The sequence below is a fragment of the Pseudocercospora fijiensis genome (assembly GCF_000340215.1).
Source record: "Pseudocercospora fijiensis CIRAD86 unplaced genomic scaffold MYCFIscaffold_2, whole genome shotgun sequence".
NCBI classification, from domain to species: Eukaryota; Fungi; Ascomycota; class Dothideomycetes; order Mycosphaerellales; family Mycosphaerellaceae; genus Pseudocercospora; species Pseudocercospora fijiensis.
In genome coordinates this window covers 6,144,377-6,163,780 of record NW_006921533.1, presented here as the reverse complement: position 1 = coordinate 6,163,780, position 19,404 = coordinate 6,144,377, and the positions used below count along the sequence as shown (strand labels likewise).

General features: G+C 43.6%; 6 protein-coding genes across 6 annotated transcripts; 2 read left to right on the top strand and 4 right to left on the bottom strand.

The window, feature by feature from the left end:
• Positions 1-2,301: 2,301 nt before the first annotated feature.
• MYCFIDRAFT_172366 (uncharacterized protein) lies at positions 2,302-11,018 on the bottom strand (the record flags this gene model as incomplete). Its single annotated transcript, XM_007925668.1, has 4 exons — positions 2,302-2,316; positions 10,636-10,807; positions 10,848-10,923; positions 10,955-11,018. The coding sequence occupies 4 exons, from the start codon at positions 11,016-11,018 to the stop codon at positions 2,302-2,304; spliced, it is 327 nt and encodes a 108-aa protein (XP_007923859.1).
• MYCFIDRAFT_206899 (uncharacterized protein) lies at positions 2,302-13,391 on the bottom strand. The gene is made up of 4 exons (XM_007925667.1): positions 10,955-13,391; positions 10,848-10,923; positions 10,636-10,807; positions 2,302-2,316 (listed from the first exon to the last, which is right to left on the bottom strand). The coding sequence occupies exon 1, from the start codon at positions 13,255-13,257 to the stop codon at positions 12,808-12,810; it is 450 nt and encodes a 149-aa protein (XP_007923858.1). The 5' UTR covers positions 13,258-13,391; the 3' UTR covers positions 2,302-2,316; positions 10,636-10,807; positions 10,848-10,923; positions 10,955-12,807.
• Positions 10,826-13,391, top strand: MYCFIDRAFT_210572 (uncharacterized protein). Its single transcript, XM_007925666.1, has 2 exons — positions 10,826-12,028; positions 12,084-13,391. Exons 1-2 carry the CDS (start codon positions 11,049-11,051, stop codon positions 12,283-12,285), a joined length of 1,182 nt encoding a protein of 393 aa, XP_007923857.1. The 5' UTR covers positions 10,826-11,048; the 3' UTR covers positions 12,286-13,391.
• MYCFIDRAFT_30484 (uncharacterized protein) lies at positions 13,344-14,354 on the bottom strand (the record flags this gene model as incomplete). The annotated part of the gene is made up of 1 exon (XM_007924191.1): positions 13,344-14,354. One exon carries the CDS (start codon positions 14,352-14,354, stop codon positions 13,344-13,346), a length of 1,011 nt encoding a protein of 336 aa, XP_007922382.1.
• Positions 14,355-14,638: 284 nt separating this feature from the next.
• On the top strand, positions 14,639-16,192 carry MYCFIDRAFT_56345 (uncharacterized protein). Its single transcript, XM_007924419.1, has 5 exons — positions 14,639-14,776; positions 14,850-14,947; positions 14,995-15,167; positions 15,229-15,783; positions 15,852-16,192. Exons 1-5 carry the CDS (start codon positions 14,765-14,767, stop codon positions 15,968-15,970), a joined length of 957 nt encoding a protein of 318 aa, XP_007922610.1. The 5' UTR covers positions 14,639-14,764; the 3' UTR covers positions 15,971-16,192.
• A 16-nt stretch (positions 16,193-16,208) lies between these two features.
• MYCFIDRAFT_210570 (uncharacterized protein) lies at positions 16,209-19,394 on the bottom strand. Its single transcript, XM_007925665.1, has 6 exons — positions 19,059-19,394; positions 18,764-19,004; positions 18,607-18,711; positions 17,612-18,544; positions 17,120-17,558; positions 16,209-17,068 (listed from the first exon to the last, which is right to left on the bottom strand). The coding sequence occupies exons 1-6, from the start codon at positions 19,388-19,390 to the stop codon at positions 16,869-16,871; spliced, it is 2,250 nt and encodes a 749-aa protein (XP_007923856.1). The 5' UTR covers positions 19,391-19,394; the 3' UTR covers positions 16,209-16,868.
• Between the last annotated feature and the right edge of the window lie 10 nt (positions 19,395-19,404).

The following is a 19,404-nucleotide window of genomic DNA, read 5'->3' as shown; positions in this document are numbered from 1 at the left end:
CTTTACTAAAGTCCCCTTACTATACTATTTCGTACTAAGTAAACTAATTTGTATTAAGACTAACGCTTCGCAGTTTGCTGTCTCGGCTATTATATCTTAGCAGTCTAATAAAGACTATTATTAGTACCCGATTGCCTTCTTCTTAAGAAAGATAATTAGTGCTAAGCGTCGCTACGAAACCTACAAGTAAGAGCTCTTAGCTATTATAATTTATCGAGGCCTTTATGTATAAGAGGCACTACCTCGATAGGGCCTAATATACAATATAGGTCTATATAGACTATAACAACCTCCGTAGTATTACTAAGGTTACTAGGGTTATAGGTCGATAGGCTAGATAGGCCGTCTACCTCGCTAGGTTTAATTTTAATATATTATATCGGCTAGGCGTAAGTAACCCTACTAATAGCCTATCGAGACGACCTAATTACGATAGCGAGACCTAGTATATTAATTTATTGTTTCTAACCCTATAGTATAAGATTGCTATAGCCCGTATTATTAATAAGTAAGTGTAGGATAAGCGGACTTCCGAACCCCGCGGCGGTAATAAATACTATAGCGGAGTTGTCGTTCTTCTAGTACGCGTTAGAAAGGATATAGATCGCTCGAGCTATAATAACTCGCTTAAAGACATTGCTATCTATAGTAATAGCCTATATAGCGATAGTACTATAGAAGAGGTTATAGTAGTTCCGGCTACTAGTGCTATTAGATATATATAATACGTACCTCGTTTAATAGTAAGGGTACTGTTAAATAACCTTGTAAATAGGGATAGTTAATCGTTTATAGATAAGCTATTACGGGCTTAGTAGAGGGACGCCTTTACTATTAAACGTATTAATAGGCTTATAAGTAGGCGAGCGACTCGATCTAGTAAGAGTAATAACAATTAGTCGATCGACGATAAAGGTTACTTAAAGTTTAAGGGCAGATACTATATCCCCGCTAAACAATCGATTAGATAAGAGCTTTTAAAGCGATACTATAATAGTAAGCTTACTAGTTACTATAGTATAGAGAGGTCGTACGAGCTACTATCGCGTATATACTACTAGCCGAATAGTAAACGGTATATAAAAGAATACGTATAGACCTACGTAGTATACTAGCGTATTAAAGTACTAAAGTACCTACTATTTAGCGAGTTGTCTTTACTTCCTATTCCTAGGAAGCTATTCGTAGAGCTTATAATAGACTTTATTATAGGCCTTCTACCTACTAAGCGTAGGGGTAGTAAGGATATATATAATACTATCCTTATTATAGTAGATCGATTTATATTACGATCTTAGCGACTTGTATATAAAATTCGAGATTACGTAACTTAAGGTTACGTAATCTAAGTTACGTAATCTGAAGCCTACGGACTCCGCTAAGCGGCCTCTACTAAGCGGATAAAAGGCCCCTTCTACGGAAGAGCTTCTTCTTTCCTTCCTTAACTCGTTATTAATTTAGATAGCTATTTAATTAATATCTTAATAGAATAACGAGTTCCTTTATTACCTACGATAACGTCGTAGGTACTATTACGTACGCTTATATAAGGAATTACGCCGCCGGCGATCGCTATCGCCCTTCTACGCTCCCTATTATACGATAGTACTAACAGACCTATATACTAATCTATATTAGGTATAGTAAGCTACCCGACTATAGTAATACCGCCGATTCGCTATAGATCCTTTAAAACCGCCTACCGATCGCGGTAGCGGCTTAGAATATACGAATACGCCTAACTATATAGAAATAGCTAGGGCCCCGTTAAACGGTATACTAGAACTACTATAACTACCGTAAGGTCTACGACCTAGTCTCGCTAATATCGATAGCGTACTATAATAGCCGCTACCTAGTAGCCTCTAAGACTTCTATTAGTTCTTTAATAGAGTAAACGAGTAGGAGGCCGCTAAATATATCTTCTAGCGTATAACTAAGCTATATTAGTTAGTAGCTACACTTCGTTAGTAATACTAGTAAGAGGTAGAGATATTAGAATAGGTATAATAAGCTTATTATAAGACTAATACTTATCTTAATAGCGAGCTAGTATAGGCTCGGACTAAAGTAGAATACTAGCGTCGAGCCGCCGATTTAGTACGCAACTCCTTAGTTATTACGTAATAGTAGCGTAATAACCTAGCTTAGTAGGTCGCTCGCCTATAATAATAATAGTCTTCTATAGAAGATATCGCCCGACGAGCTAGTAAATAAGCCGCTCGCGCTCGTCGCGACGCTAAAGCGTCTTTATTATATAATCTAATCGGTCGAGGACCTATATTAGATAATAGCCGACTTCTATTCCGTCGACCTCTCGATCCCTTTATCTTTTGCGACTAACCTAAGCCTCTCCGACGTTCTCGATTTAACCGTAGTATCGACGATAATAATAACTATACTAGATATAGTAAAAGCGAGAAGTATCTAGACTCCGAGAAATACGATAGAGACCGTAAAAAGCTAAAGCCCTTCCTTACTAAGCTTACGATTAAGTTAATAATTAATAATAATCGCTTTCCGATACTATAAGACTAGTTAATATATATATATATAGTCGTACTACCGGCAAAGCCCGCTCGATAGTCTAGCTATACGTCCGTTACGATAAATAAGGCGTAATCGTAGATTTCGACGACCTCGATAACTTCTATAACCTATTAGTTAATACCTTCGGCGATCCTAATAAGGTCGCTACTACTAGTTATAAGCTAGACAACTTAAAGTAGAAAAATAAGGAGTTTACTTACTATCTTATAGAGTTTAATCGACTTAACGCCTTATTTAGTTATAAAAGCCGAGCTTAGGTTAACGCTCTTAAGCGTAGCTTGTCTTCCGAATTAAAAGTAGCGCTTAGTAATATATATAATAAGCCTACCGACTTCTTAGTATTATACCGACGACTAACTATTATCGATAATCGGCTCTACTAGTATCGCGTAGAAAGTAGCCGCGATAATACTAAGCTAGGATTAAGCAATACTACTAACTAAGGCTCGAATACTAACCGTAGTAATAATAATACTAGCGGCTCTAATAATTAGTACGCTCTATAAGGATATATCGCTCTACGTAATAACTAAGGGCAATTTACCTCGGCGAATAATAATAATAATAACCCTAGTACTACTACGACTACGACTATAACTATCCGCGATCTAGATACTATAGACCTCTCTACTACTTAGAGTTAGGGTTAGGGTTAGGGTTAGGGTAATCGTCGCCGCGTAACGATCGAAGAGAGAGATCGCTACTACCGCGAGAGTTTATACCGCTTCTATAGTAGTAACTACGTCTACTCTAATACTACTTATCTAGAGCTCGTCCGCTACGCTTAAGGCTATAGTAATCGTTTAAATACTAACGTCTCCGCCTTTAGTACTACCGCCGCCGATCCGACTAATCTACCTCCTACTAATAATAAGAACGCTAATAGTAGCGATAAGGAGGGAAAAGTATAGCTCTTAAACAAAGTCGCGTTTAAGAGCCTATACCGATAGAGTTACCTATACCGTTATTTCCGAAGGACCTATACCCTAATTATAGAAAGAGATATCGATAGTAGAAAGATTTAAAGATTAGTTTATTAGTATTATTAGGAAGTATTATACCTAAGGGCGATAATTAATATCTCGTCTTATATTATACTTTAACGGCTCGTAATAAACCTTAGTCTAGCGTACTAGATATAAGGTAGGATATCGAATATTAATTATTAGTAATAGTTAATTACGGTTATACCGGTTTATCTTTTATCGACTTATATTACGTATACTAATACTAACTCCCTATCTATAACCTAAAGGAGCCTCGTAGATTAACTACCTTCGACGGTAGCTTCGTAGCTAACGTTACTTAGTATACTAGAGCGACCGTTAATATTAATAGCTATATCGAATATAGGGCTTTCTACCTTACTACGCTAGGATACTATCCTATTATTCTCGGCCGCCTATAGCTTAATAAGTATAACCCTTATATCGACTAGAAGCTTAACCGAGTATAGTTTAACTCTAACTATTATAAGGAATACTATAACGACTTATATACTATCGTTCGTATCTATAGCCTATCTAATTACGAAGATAACGATACGCTAGCTTACGCCGAGCCTATAGCAATATAATACTATTAATAGTAGTAATTAGCTTATAACCTATTAGACGATACCGACGTAGTAAAACTTATCAACTTAATATAAAGACATTATATATAGCGCGACTATCCGACGCGCCGGTTAGTATCGATATAGTTCTTATCTCCGCTCTTACCTCCGCTATATCTATCGCCGCGACTAGCGCTAAAACGTTTATTACCGCCGCTTATCTATATCGCCGGTATAACTATAGCTCCTATAAGTATATAGGTCTTTAACTAGTAAATAAAGAAGAAGGATTTATTCGTATTCGCTATATCGCTATAAGATATAAAGAAAGAAATAGCTAAGAAGAAGTATATTAATCCTACCGATAAAGTCCCTTAGTACTATTATAGTAGGTTAATATTATTCTCGTAAGAAGATACGAAGAAGCTACCGCTATATTAACCTAGGTAAAACTACTATATCGATATTATTAAAGGTAAGGAAACGATATATAGCCCGCTCTACGGTATATTATATAAGGAATTAGAAGTCCTATATAACTATTTAAAGGATAACCTCGATAAGAGGTTTATTTAAGTATTAACCTTATAGTACTCTTCGCTAGTACTATTTATTAAGAAACCCGGTAGAGGTTTACGGTTCTATATAGACTATCGTAAGCTAAACGAGATTATAGTAAAGAATAGATATCCGATCCCTCTTATTTAAGAGATACTCGATCGGTTAAGTAAGGTAGTAGTATATACTAAACTCGATATTATCTTAGTATTTAACTAACTCTATATCGAACTAGGCTACGAGTAGAAAATAGCCTTCTATACTCGATACGGCCTCTTCGAATATAAGGTTATACCGTTCGGGCTATATAACGCGCTATTAACTTTCTAATAATATATTAACGATGCCCTCTAGCCCTTCCTTAATATATTCTATACTACGTACCTAGACGACGTACTTATCTATTCTAACTCTATCGAAGAATACCGCTATTACGTACGCTAAGTAATAGATACGCTCCTAAAGGCCGGATTACGAGCTAATATATCGAAATCGGAGTTCGAGATAATAATAGTTAAGTACCTAGGCCTTATTATTAGTACCGACGGTATCTATATAAACGACGAGAAAATCGAGGCTATACGCGACTAGCCTATTTCTACTAACGTTAAGGATATATAGTCCTTCCTCGGCTTCGTAAACTTCTACTACTATTTTATTTATAACTTCGCGCGAATCGTAAAGCCTATAGTTCTATCGACTTATAAGGATACTCCTTTCGTATATATAGCGGCTTACTAAGACGCCTTCGACTAGCTTAAGGCCGCTTTTACCTTTATATCTATATTAGCCTATTATAATCTAGACCTACTAGTAATAATCGAGACTAATACTTCTAATTATATTACTACTAGTATTATATCTTAGTTATATACCGACGGTATATAGAAGCCCGTCGCTTACTTCTTAAAGAAGATAATATCTACCGAATATAATTACGAGATTTATAATAAAAAGCTTCTTACTATTATTAAGGCCTTCGAGTCTTAGAGATCCGAATTAAAAGGCTATTAGTCTAATAAAGGACCTATCTATATTATTACTAATTACCGTAATCTATAGTTCTATATATCTACTAAGCAACTTAACCGCCGCTAAGCTCGCTAAAGCGAGTTCCTTAGTAGGTTTAATTTCGAGATTATATACCGCCCTAGTAGGTAAAAAGCTAAGCTAAACTTACTTATATATCGCTCCGCTAATCTATCCTTATCGACGGAAGACCTACGTATTAAGTATAACTACTAACTCGTACTAAAGCTATATAACCTAGTAGTAGACCTCCGATCCGCTACCTATAAAATCTTCTCCTTAGGGTTAGGGTTAGGGTTAGGGTTAGGGTTACGTAACCCTAAGGTAAATAACTATAGTTCTCGAAGAAACGGACGATTTAACGACTTTTACGTTTTTTACGGTAACGACCCTTAGGGTTAGGGTTAGGGTTAGGGTTAGGGTAAACCCTAATTTGTAAAAGCTCGTATCGACGCCGCTAGCGACGATATAGTTATATTTACTATAGAATCCCTCGGCGCCGAGACTTTAATTAACGCCGAGAATATTACTAAGCGAATTCGAGAGGCCTCGATTAAGGACGCCCTCTTCTAATAAGTAAAGGGATATTTTTATAGTAAATCGGATTCCTTTAATAATCTCTCTCTATTTCCCTTAAATTATAAAATTAAAAATAATCTTCTATTCTACCGCGATTACCTTTATATACTAGAGACTAAGGAAATAGATAAATTACTTTATACCGATATTATCTATATATACTATAACTATTCCGCCGCTAGGTACCCTAGTATCGTAAAAATATTCTATCTTACTAGCCGTAGTTACTACTAGCCGTAAATACGTAAAGATATTAAACGATATATTAGTACCTACTATACCTATTTTTAGACTAAATTATCGTAATAGGCGAAATATAGACTCCTTCGCCCTCTATTTATACTAACTACTCGATAGAAGAGCGTAATAATAGACTTCGTTACTAGCCTCTCCGATAGCTTCGGTTATAACTCGATCCTTATTATTATCGATCGATTAACTAAAATACAATATCTTATCCTATTTATATATAAGGAAAGATACTTAAGCGCTTAGATAGTCGCTAATACCTATCTTATATATATTTAGAAGCTTTATAGCCTTCCTAATACTATTACTTTAGACCGCGGTACGTAGTTTATCTCTAAGTTCTAGAACTACTTATATAAGCGCCTATATATTAAGCGTAACCTTTCGACTACTCGTTACTCTTAAACTAATAGATAGACTAAGCGATTAAACGAGGTTATCGAGGGATACCTCTAGTTATATATTAACTATAAGTAAGACGACTAGAGCCTATAGCTTCCTATCGCCGAATTTATAATAAATAACGTACTATCCGAGACTACTAGGTTATTACCTTTCTAAGCTAGTTACGGCTATAATCCGTGTCTTAGAAGCGAGCCTTCGATATTACCGGAAAAGGACCTACTAATTAACTACGACGCTTAGGCCTAGATAGACTATCTTTAGACCTTCGAAGCCTACTTCGTCGAGTAGATAAGATACTAACAATCTCGTATAGAAGACTCTACTAACTAATACCGTCGACCTACCCCTATGTACTAAGTTAGCGATAAGGTATTCCTATCCCTTAAAGGTATAAGTACCGATTAGCTAAACGCTAAGCTCGATATTAAGAACTCTAGCCTATATAAGATTATTAAAATCGTATTACTATACGCGTACTAGCTAAAGCTACCTAACTTAATACGAGTATACGACGTATTTTATATATCGCTCTTTATACTAGTATCTAAAGCGAGTATACCTAGTTAGCGATACGAGCTGCTACTACTATTAATTATCGATAGCGACGAGGAATAGGAGGTAGAATAGATATTAGACTCGAAAGGAAAGAAGGATAATATATAATATAAGGTAAAGTAGATCGGTTATAATAAGCTAATATAGGAAGCCGCTAAGGACGTTACTAATATATAAGAAGTAGTAAAGGACTATTACCGTCGATATCTACGTAAACCGCGCCCGCTACGTATTACTAACTCCGCGGTACTAATGCGACTAAGTGTACTACTTTTAGTCGCTATAATCGTAACGATCTAAGAATAATAAGTAATAGCGCTATAGACGTCGCCTACGAAGGGGAAGAGTACTATTACGATTTTAGCGACTTATATATAAAATTCGAGATTATATAACTTAAGGTTACGTAATCCAAGTTACGTAATCTAAAGCCTACGGACTCCGCTAAGCGGCCTCCGCCGAGCGGATAAAAGGCCCCTTCTACGGAAGAGCTTCTTCTTTCCTTCCTTAACTCGTTATTAATTTAGATAGCTATTTAATTAATATCTTAATAATTTACTAAAGGCGCCCGATATATCCCGGTACGGAAAGATTAGACTACTATTAATATAGTAGAGGCGCTATAGACTAATATCTTCTATACCTATTAGGGAACCCCTAAGGGGATTATATCTAATCGTAGATCGATACTAATATCTTACTATTAGAGCGAGATTTGCTTATAGCTAAGACTAAAGTATCGGCTATCGATAGCCTTCTACCTATAGACTAATAGTTAAATAGAGAGGCAGAATACTACCCTATAGTAGTACCTACGTAGCTATATTAATAAGAACCCCGAGGATTAGGTTAACCTCCTATAATCTATAGAATTCGTATATAATAATAGCGTGTATTTATTAACTAAGGTCTTACCCTATATAGCTATAATAGGCTAGAACGCTGCTATACTATAAGACCCCCTATCGCTCGAGGCCGAGCGTAAGGAAAGGGAAGCGCGTTAAGTACTAGAGATACTAGCGGTAATAGAACGTATCTAGAAGATACGGGAGATCTATACTAAGATAGTTAAAAAGCTAATAAAGGCTTAAGAGTACTAAAAGACCTACTACGATAAGCGCTATATACTAATAACCTTTAAACAAGGCGATATAGTTATACTTAGTACGAAGAATCTCTATATTCGCAAGCACCTATTACCTAATAGTAAAACAAGGCCTAAGCTCGTACTAAGATATATTAGCCTATTCCGTATTCGAGAAGTTAAGGGCTCCTCCGTATAGGCCTATTAGTTATAGCTTCTACCCTATTATACTATCTATAATACCTTCTATATATCCCTCCTTAAGCTATACTACTAGCGCGAAGGCGATAAAGCGCCTACTAAGTTAGAAGAAGTCTTAGCTAATAGCGAAGAGCTATAGTCTATAGAACGTATTCTAAAGTACTAGACTAGATAAGGCAAGAAGGAATACCTCTTAAGATAGTAGGGCTATTTACCTAAATAGGACTCGTAGGAGGCTAAAGACTCCTTCGAGGATATAGCCGAGTTATTAGACGAGTATTAGACGAGCGTAAAGAATAAGAAGAAGGCTAAGGGCCTATAATATTACTAGAAGGGCCTAGAACTAATACTACCCTCGGGGTACTATTAGCTAACTAATTAGAGGCAAGCAATTGTTAGTAACGAAGGATAATAAGACTATACTACTATAGTAGATACATACCGAGCGTTAACAAACGCGCTAGAACTATTAACCTATCGCCTACTCTTTTAAGAAATCTACCTCTTTACTAGCGTACCCTATAAGACCCTTCTTTTAACGCCCCTTTTATTTCTATATTCTATCGAAGCCCTAAGGCCTAGGCGGTTAGTAGAGGCGGCGCGCGCACGTAGGCGAATAGTGTTAGTAATAATAATAAAAACGATAGCGTTACGCTTATACTAAAGGGCGATATAGCCGGCGCGACTATATTAGTAATAGTATTATAGAGTATATTATTAGTCGAAGAAGGAAATCGAAAGTAAGGTAAAGTTAGCGCTAAGACGACTAGCGCTACTATTATTAATATTACTTGCTATTATTACTACGCCTATAGATATAACCTTACCTATACTATAAGCCTAAGGCACCTTTAATTAAAACTTTAATTAAAACTTTAAGCCGCCTAAAAGATTAAGCGACTAATAGACTAACTAAGGTTAAAAACTATAGAGCTAAGCTAGCTAGGGTCGATTTTATAAATAATAGGTTACTTCTCGATCTTTCCGACCCTTTAAGCGAGGCGAACCTCTACTACTATACTTATAATAGCCTTTACCTATAGAAACTAGACGAGCTGTGTTTTTTAAAAGATAAAATAAGATTAATAATTAAAGGCTACTAAACCTAACTAATTAGGGCTAGCGAAACTACGAATAGTAATAGCCCTTATAATAATAAGAATAAACCCTCGGAAGCGGACATTTCTAGGTCTTTTAGAGTAGACGTAGAGAACTCGGAACGACATTACTTAGAACGGAGGCAGTACTATAATACCTCGTACGCCTACCTATTATAGTAGGGAAGGCGCGCTTATATTATAATTAGTCGATAGCCCTTAATTCTTATAGCCTTATATCTCTTTACTTTATTATATATAAGGATAGTATAGTTAGAGTTAAACATTGTATTATATTAGAGGTAAGGTTTAATATAGTTATATAATTAGTAGTTATATATTTAATTTAGCGCGGACTAAGCGGCTTATTAGACCTACTAAGTTAGTAGTAATAGAGGTTAAGACTAGAACAAAGACTAGCTACGAGGGCGCGGCTTTTAGAAGGGAAGCGTATATTAGGACTAAAGAGATTATATATAATTACGTAATTAGTATATAACCGGGCTCGAGTAAAGCTAGGGTCTCGATGCCTTAGGTAGGGCTTAGCGCTTAGTAATAGGCTAACTTGCCTGCCTTCCTCCCTCTCCTCCTAGCTCCTTATCGAATACTACTCGTACCTACTACTACTCTATCTACCTACTAATATAACCCTTCTTATAACCTCTAGTTAGCGGCCTTTAGCCCTAGGTTACTATCTAATAAGTCGACTATATTAACGTTATTAATAGTGTTAGCAACGTTGCTAACGTTAGTCGTGATTAACAACCTGGCACCCCTAGATACATCGACGGTAGATGCGTTCGAAGAGCTTGGCGTGGCGTGGCTTGGCCTTGGCTAGCCTTGCACTCCTTGTCGCAGCTGCAGGAAGCCGTGCCAACAACCCAATCGACCTCCAGCGTCCAAACGCCACTTCCACTTCCGTCCGCCACTCGTCTCCATACGCCCCTTGCTCGCAATTATTATCTCGATAGTGCATTTCCTTCACACAATGTCGCCTCTTTCTAACCCACTCCCATTCACTGCGCCATTTTCACTGCGCCTGGCCTCCTTCTGCCAGCCTGCTGCCTTTCCCTTCTTTCGTTAATACTGCACCTTCGTTTGCCTTCCAATAAACACCTCCTCTTGGACCTTGGACCATTGCCATTGCAATTGCCATTGCCATTCTTACCCTCCTTTGACCACCATAATGCGCTTCAACACCTTCACTTCCCTGGCCACCCTGGCCGCACTTGCCGCCGCGCAAGCCCCAAGCATTAAGCAATACACCACATCACAACTCTCCAGCGGTGCCGCCTGGAGGAACATTTCAGACATCGCTCATGAGACTATGCGCTCCAATGTTGGCTCTCGACAAAATGCGGCATGCACATACGACAATGCCAATGTGAGAAAAGAGTGGCGTACTCTGTCACGCGAAACTCGAAAGAGCTTCACAGACGCTGTCATCTGTTTGCAAGAAATGAAGCCGCAGGTCATGACTTCCGCTCAAGCTGCCGACTATCCAGGAGTCAAGTCTCGTTTCGACGAATACGTTGCCACGCATATCAACTATACCTTGAACATCCATGACACCGCCGACTTCTTTGCATGGCATCGTACTTTCATTCACTATCTGGAGCAGGACCTGAAGAAGCTGTGTGGCTATACTGGAACCCTCCCATACTGGAATTGGGCAGAAGACTTTGATGCCCCTCAGGATAGCCCTCTCTTCTCGGGTGATGAGTATAGCATGGGAAGCAACGGAAAATTTGTGGCTGGTCGTGCCGATACATGGCTTGCTGCCCAGGATATCACATACCCTCCGGGAACTGGCGGAGGCTGTGTGCAGAAGGGACCGTTTAGCAAGTATGTTGTCAACCTCGGACCCCTCGACTTGCCCAACACCAGCAATGTCAACTCTTCATTCGAGCACAATCCACGCTGCCTCGAGCGTGATATCAACCCGTGGTTCTCGAGGCGCTACAACACCTATCAGAATGTGACCGAGCTTGTCCTGAACCAGATCTACGTCGAAGATTTCCAGTGGCTCGCGCAAGGCTACAACAGCGATACAAACAAGTTTGGTGTCCACGGTGGCGGTCACTGGCAGACTGGTGGTTCCATGATGGACTTCCACTCTTCTCCCGCTGATCCCCTTTTCTATTTACATCACGGCATGGTGGACAAGTAAGTTCTGCCTTGGATAGCTTTTGTGCCACACATGAGTCCTGACCTGTCACAGCGTTTGGACTGTATGGCAAAACCTTGACATCTACCGCCGACAGAACGTAATCTCAGGAACTGCCACGCTCGGTTGCGATGTCCCCGACTGTCCAGCGATGACACTCGACGACAGGCTTCCATTTGGCTTCGTTGCTGCCGATCCAGTCTTCAAAGACGTCATGGACACCTTCAGTGGACCTTTCTGCTACCGATACGAATAGTATTGTTGACCGTACAGGACGCGTCATACCACATGGAGCATGGTTGTTGTAGATGCGACTGGAGTAATGAACTTTACGACTCGATCTTGAACGGCCGAATAGATTTGGATTAGATTTGCAAGCAAGTTTTGTAACCGACAGGAAATTTTGCTGAACCAGCGGCAATCGATGGATGGAATTTGGCTGCAGCTGCATGGAAAGGTTCTGTAAGTTAGTGAACTGCAATGCAAGTAGGAGGACTAGGCACGATGTGTCGTAATGTAATGCACAAAAGAGCTTCGAGTTCATGTGTCCAGCCTACATTCCACTTCTATATCGAGGTAGAGATGGCGAAGGTAGCAGAAACTTGTCGTAAATTCCTCTACCTTCGCCATCTCTGCCTCCGAGGCTGCTCGACACCAGCGTTAACATGTCATTCCATACTCTCTGCACAAACATTGCCAAAGCAATGTGATCGATCAATCAAGCATACACGTCGCGATAAATCCGTCCTCCTTCCACCCCGTTATATGATGATATTCGCTAGATCAATGTCTCTCGTCGCGATAGTGATACATCTTTCAGCCAAGCTTTCACTTTGCTATCGGCAGACCTAGATCTCGCTTTTCTAGACTGGTCTGAAGATGCGTCCGTGTAGCTTGCCGATTTCGACTTTTCCGTACGACTTCGATTCTCTGCTGTGTTTGTTGTCTTCTTCGGTTCATGATGCACAGAGACTGGTCTTTGAGTTGTGTGATTATTGAGAGAGCGGGTAGGATGGTGGAAGTAAGCTTGCTCAGGAGAGCAGTCCGTGAAATCGGCTACTGAGCCAGGGAGTACAGGCTGATTTGATGGATGGTCAGATGTGATGCAGCAGAAGTTGTCGTCACGAGGATGGATAAGATGTCGCGTCTCGGCATCCCAATTTCTGCCGAATTTGCGGGTGAATTTGTAGAGTGGATTGCCAGGCATAGCAGTAATGGCTTGTAGCATCGAGTTGATGCGTCTTTGAGGTTCTGTCTTGACCCATATGTTTTATAGCGTTGGGACTATTTGCGTCGAAGTCGTGAATGCAGAGGTCAAAAAAGCTCTTCCGTCACTCGACGCCCGAACCAAGTGGCAAGCTCATCCTCCTTATCCTCTTGTGCCCCGAGAAGGAAACTTGTCAACTTGAGATTATCGGTGTCTGTATCGCCGGCATCTGGCCAGTCAACACGGCATGGCGCGCCCTTCGCTTCAAGCATCTCTTTCGCCGTGCCCCAGCTAAAACGACATTCATTACCCCAACCAAAGACGGGATCCATATTCGCCTTCAGCCAATTCGAGCATCGTGCGTCAGAAGGATAGCCAGAACCCCATTCCATTTCAGTCGTGGCGCCATCGCCTGCGAATGCTGTATACAAGACCTCGAGCGCAGCGTCTCTGGTGACCTTGGCGCAGACCGAAGCCGCAGAGACACAAGGATACAAACTGTCAGCTTTCTTCGCAACCGTGATGTTGAGAGCTGGAAAGATTTTCTCCAGCTTCTTCTGGTAGACCTCCGGCTTGCCGATCGTGTCGATGTAGACTTCTCGGATATTGACGCCAGAATCCAGGACCTGCTGAATGAGGTCGATCGTCGCATCCATGGCTTGATTGTTGAGGTTGTAGACTCCATGTGGCCTGAGCATAGCAGAAGAGATGTCCTTGGCGGATAATGATCTGGTCGCCCACCCGCAGTTCCGATATAGATCTGTGTCTGATGTACATATCTTTTCCATAAGCTCCGAGCGCACTGCCGGGGTAAGGACTTTGGAGTCGTCGAACTTGTGCGTATCGGCTAGCAACGATCTATGCAGAGTTGTTGGCAGATAGTATAGTGCGTAGACCATTGGGCCGAGTACAGGACCACGGCCTGCTTCGTCTACACCCAGCACGCATTCCGTGGTCATATCATTCTTGATGGTTGGCGGAATGGCGGAATGGTGGGTATAGCTGTCTCCTGACACTACTTTTGGGTTGTGTATTGAAGGGGGGATGAAAACGTGGGCGGCAGGAGTCTCCAGAGCCACATCTTGCGTGTCTGGAGCATCTTCAATTACTTCGTCCATGGGCTGGTTCATGTTGACGTGAGACTTCTGAAATGGTGTTGGCAGTGCTCGAGTCTGGAAGACGCGCCGCGTGTAGAAGCGCGCGACGGTGGCCTGTACCTTCCCTCACGCCTTTGAAAGTCCTCCGTGACTCCGTCGCATAAGCCTTGGCGGGCACGGGAAGCGGGAACCTTACTGTAGTGGAAGTAGGACAGCGTCATCGGTAGCAGGACCTCGGTATTGGGTATTGTGGTCGGCATCACAAGCTGCGAAGTCGACGAGCAATAGGAGTACCTCAAGTACCCGGGATATCGCGCGTGTAGGCATCGACACTGTTTCTTACCACTTCTATCCTTGTCACAACTGCAACTCCTCTTTCTTTTCGCCCGTCGACCCGAACTTGCACGCGACCTCCTCCAAAGACCGCCAAAATGTCAGAGAAAGTACGAATGCGCCGCACCGCGCCCACCACCAGACAGTCGTACATGCAACACGGCCGCTAAGACATACACACAGGAAAGCGCAGCTCAGCAGAGCACCGCCGAGCAGCAGAGCGACAATGTGGTCCATGCACTCGCAGGAGCGGGCGGAGGCTTGCTTTCAATGGCCTTGACGTTAGTTCGGACAGCGTAGAAGATGACCGCGACGCTGAGCAATACAGATATCCTTTGATCACGCTATCGACAAGAGCACAAGTTGAGAAAAAGAAGGCTTCATCCGGGACTCTGGCTGCAGCCAAGCGCATCGTGGATCGTGAGGGCATAATCGGTCTATATGCTGGCTTAGACAGCGCTCTATTCGGCATTACAGTCACGAACTTCGTATATTACTATTGTGAGGACGCACACGATACCACTCACGACTTGAACAGTCTTTTGCTGACAGCATGCCCAAGGGTATGAGTTCTCTCGAGCATTCTTCCAGAAGTCCAGCGGGAAGAAGAACCTCAGCACACTGGAGTCCATGGCAGCGGGTGCTCTGGCCGGTTCGGCGACTGTAATGCTCACAAACCCGATCTGGGTCGTGAACACCCGCATGACAGCTCGTGAGAACGAGTCCACAGACACTCTCCCGACCAAGGAGGGCGAGAAGCCACGAAAGGCCCGGACTCCGGGCACAATCTCGACCCTCCTCAAGATAATCCGTGAGGATGGCTTCACCCGACTCTTTGCGGGTGTCCTGCCAGCTCTAGTGCTGGTCATCAACCCAATCCTTCAATACACGATTTTCGAGCAATTGAAGCAAATGGTTGAGAAACGACGAAAGGTCGGTCCAACCGACAGCTTCATGCTTGGAGCTCTGGGTAAACTTGCCGCGACTTCCATCACATACCCTTATATCACGGTCAAGTCGCGCGCGCATGTTGCGAGCAAGGATAGCAAGAAGGAGGGCATGACTGCGACCCTCAAGAGGATCTACACCGAGGAGGGTGTTGGCGGTCTCTACGGAGGTAAGATAGACTCTTCTTATGCCAATGATAATTTCGTGCAAGACCACTGCTGACGATGCTTAATCAAGGTATTGGACCAAAGGTCACACAGTCGGTCATCACTGCCGCCTTCCTGTTTGCATTCAAAGATGCACTTTACAATGCCACCGTCAAGGCTCGCAAGACCTTGACTCAGAAGAAGGCATAAATGATACCCAAGACGATCGCGATCGGAGTGAAAGATCAGCCATGAAGCAGTGCTTGCTTGTGAGGGAAGGCAAGCGAGATGATGACTATGGAGGGGCGATGATTTGGCGCCGAGGACCATCTAGGAGGATCTACCCTAGCATTTACACATTCAAACTCTCTGTTGTACCATCTTGATAGACTAGGAAATCGAAACAGCAGTACCCCGGCGTTGTCTGACCATACACGCACGTAAATTTCTTATATGTCGAGTGCTTCGATTATAAGTATCCACGAGCTACCAAAAAAAAGTGAGATGAAAAGGCTACGTAAAGTGCGAGAAAGGGAAGGCGACATTCAACGACAAAAGCTGATCAACGAAGCTCGCAACTGCTACATTATCCACCGCACACCAGCAGTAGTCCAGTCCACCAACTCCGTCAAATGCGGTGACTACCAGAACCATTACCATTGAACCCAACACTACGTCAATGCCCAATGTTAAGACTGGTCATAGCTGTGGTCCGACGCCAAGTCCTGCTAGGGTCGGCAAGGTCGTTCAGTATCGGAGCCGCGCTGTATACGTGACTGTGTGCGCGCGGGTCGGGGGTGCTGTGCAAGTGTTCGTCCAGATGCGTTGCGCAACCAATACCAAGATGCTCACGAAACATGGCGGTCGCTCCAATGGGGGTATACATTGCATCTCATCTTCAAATTCTGCTGTGTCGGCCGTATGTGCAACAATCGAAGGTCCAGGTCGGGACGCATAGCTCGTACTGCCGTCGTCGTCCTGCCTTCTATCCAACAACTCTATTGACGCCGTCGCCGTGATATCCGGCCGCATCACTAGTCATTGACCATAATTACTTTTCTCATTTGCTGGACCCGAACGCCGTGCTGTGGTTTGAGGTGCTGGACGGTTATCTGAATCTGGCGGAGCAACGACCCATGACTTCGCCTTGGCAAACAAGCTCTGCACTGAATTCGGACCCATCAAGGGTGAGGTAAATGTCGAAGTAGACTCGGTAGAAAGTGCCTTGAGGAGTGTCCATGCGTTCAAAGTCCTTTTCCAAGTTCTTTCGGCTCAGATCAGAGGTAAGGGTAACGACTTCCTTGATTCCTGTATCGAGTGTCAGTATTAAGGACGCGCAATCTATACGAGCTAACTTACGTGGATCCTTGGTATATTCTGGGCACACGTCCTCGTCGCAAGCGTACAAAACATCTTCGTACATGAGCGTGGCGCCAGGTGCGACCTGTCGGAAGAATGAAACCTTGACCGGCTCGCCGATCTTGACTCTTTGGCCCTTTTGCACGAAGATTTGACGCGTGTATTTGCAGCGATCCTTGCCGTCGAGGGATGGCACCCGGTACTGCTCGGGATGATGACCCTCTTTGAACGGCTGCAGAGTCGCCATGAGGTAGTGCCTTCTTGCGACACGTGATGTGATGACACGTTCGGTAATACCAGCGGTGACAGCTCCCTTAACAATCGCGGCCACGGAATCCATAGGTCGGACCACCTTGTTCTGGAACTGTGGCGGCACGTGCAGCTTGATCTGCTGGAAAAGGTATTCGGAGGCACCGAAACCTCCAACGACGAGCACATTCTGCGACTCGTTAGTATCGACCGTCATAAGTCACAGTAATGATTCAAGCTCACCTGCAACGATCGATTCTGTGCTTGAATAGCAATGATTTGATTCCTGACGAGTTCCAAGATGCGGTTGACCACAGGCTCGAAGCACTGCAAGATCTCCTCGTTCGTGAACGTCATGTAACCTTCCTCGATGCCGGCGTCTGGGAATTCCGCTTCAATGCCAACATCCACAGCCCACTTCTGGCCGTTGTTACGGAAGTCGGCCTTTATTCGGTTCTCGAAGTCCATGATACATTTGGCGTAGACCTTACCTGCGGTCTTGGAGCCATCGGGCAGCTTCATTTTCCTGATCTTCGCCCGCAAAATGTTGGAGAAATTGCGGTTGAGAGCTGTGGAACCACACGAGTCACCCGAACCAGCTGTACATTCTGCCACCGTGAAAGGTGACTCTTCCTCAACCTCATAGGCAATCAAATCAACTGTACCACCACCGCAGTCAACAATCAGGACGGCGTCGTGCACCTTGAGATTTAAGAGACCGGTCTTGGAGCAGAACATGGCTGCCGCTTCAGGTTCGGATATCAGAGTCAAACGGTTATCATTTTCGTCGCGGAGGAAGCCAGCTTGGATAGCAGCCGCTCTCGTTGCAGCCTTTCCGGCATCATTCCAAATGGCAGGCACTGTCAAAAAGTACCTAATGTTGCGCTCTTCTCGGTTGAACACCTCTCCCAGTGTCTTCTGCAACTGATTTCTCATGGCTTGTCGGAGCTTGAAGAGGTAGTCTGCGGCGACATCGATCTCGGACTTGCCCGGTGGAAGCGGTGGCAGGTTGATTGGGTCGATGTAAGTGTTTCCGGAAAGCATCAGCTGAAGCTTGAACCACTCCACCTTTTGCACGCCTGGTTTTGGGTAGCCTGTTGGCGCGAGGGCCTCAGCGATATCTGGACCCCATCCGACGACCTGTTGGTGCTGGTCATAGTACAATACAGTAGGAATCTGTTGATGACGATCAGTCAGCGTAAGGCTGCAGGGCAAGCTTGGCATGGCGATGTGCCCACCTTTTGCTTCGTTTGCGTGCCTGCGCCTGGCCATTCGACGATGATATCCTCTTTGGCTTCAGTGTTGGTCGCAAAGGCGAAAGCGACACCAGAGAATGTGGTACCCTAGTCAGCATGTTAGTACACGCCAAGAGAACCGAATTGCATGTTTCCGCACAAAGTCAATGCCAACGATCAGCTGTGCTTTGCTTCGTTGGCTGCCCTCCATCTCGCCCACTGGTCGTGGGCCAGCGTATGAGTGCGGTCCTTGTGGGTGCTGGCCGTAGCCATAAGGCTGCTGGCCTTGCATTGGGTAGCCGGGCGGAGCGGGCTGGTTGTACAGCTGTTGCGCGTGCTGTGGAGCGTACGCATGTCCACCGCCCGTGTTGATGGGCGGCGGAGGCATTGGGCTCGAGGGTCTGCCTGCGTTAGGATGCCCCGGAGCACCTAAATTATTGCCAGCATTTGCGTACTGATATGACGGAGGCCTGCCAAGCGGCGCCTGCTGCTGACTGGGATTCATGGCGGGCAGCGAGGTGGAGGAGGCGTTGGGATTGCCTACTGCTGGCGCAGTGCTGCTCTGAGAGGTCGGCGCGGTGCTGGGGGCAGTGGTGCTGCCGGCGGACGAGGAGGGCGGGAGGGTGCCGTTCGTGCTCGCAGCGCTCAATCGCTCACGGGCTGCGGGCGGTGAGGCGGCGGTGGGAGCGAGGTTGGTGGTCGAGTTGGAGCTGCGGGAGGTGGCGACGCTGTTGTTGCTGCTCGATCGACGGGTCGAGCCAATAATCTTCCGGAATCGCTGGTTCATAGAGGCTCGCACCT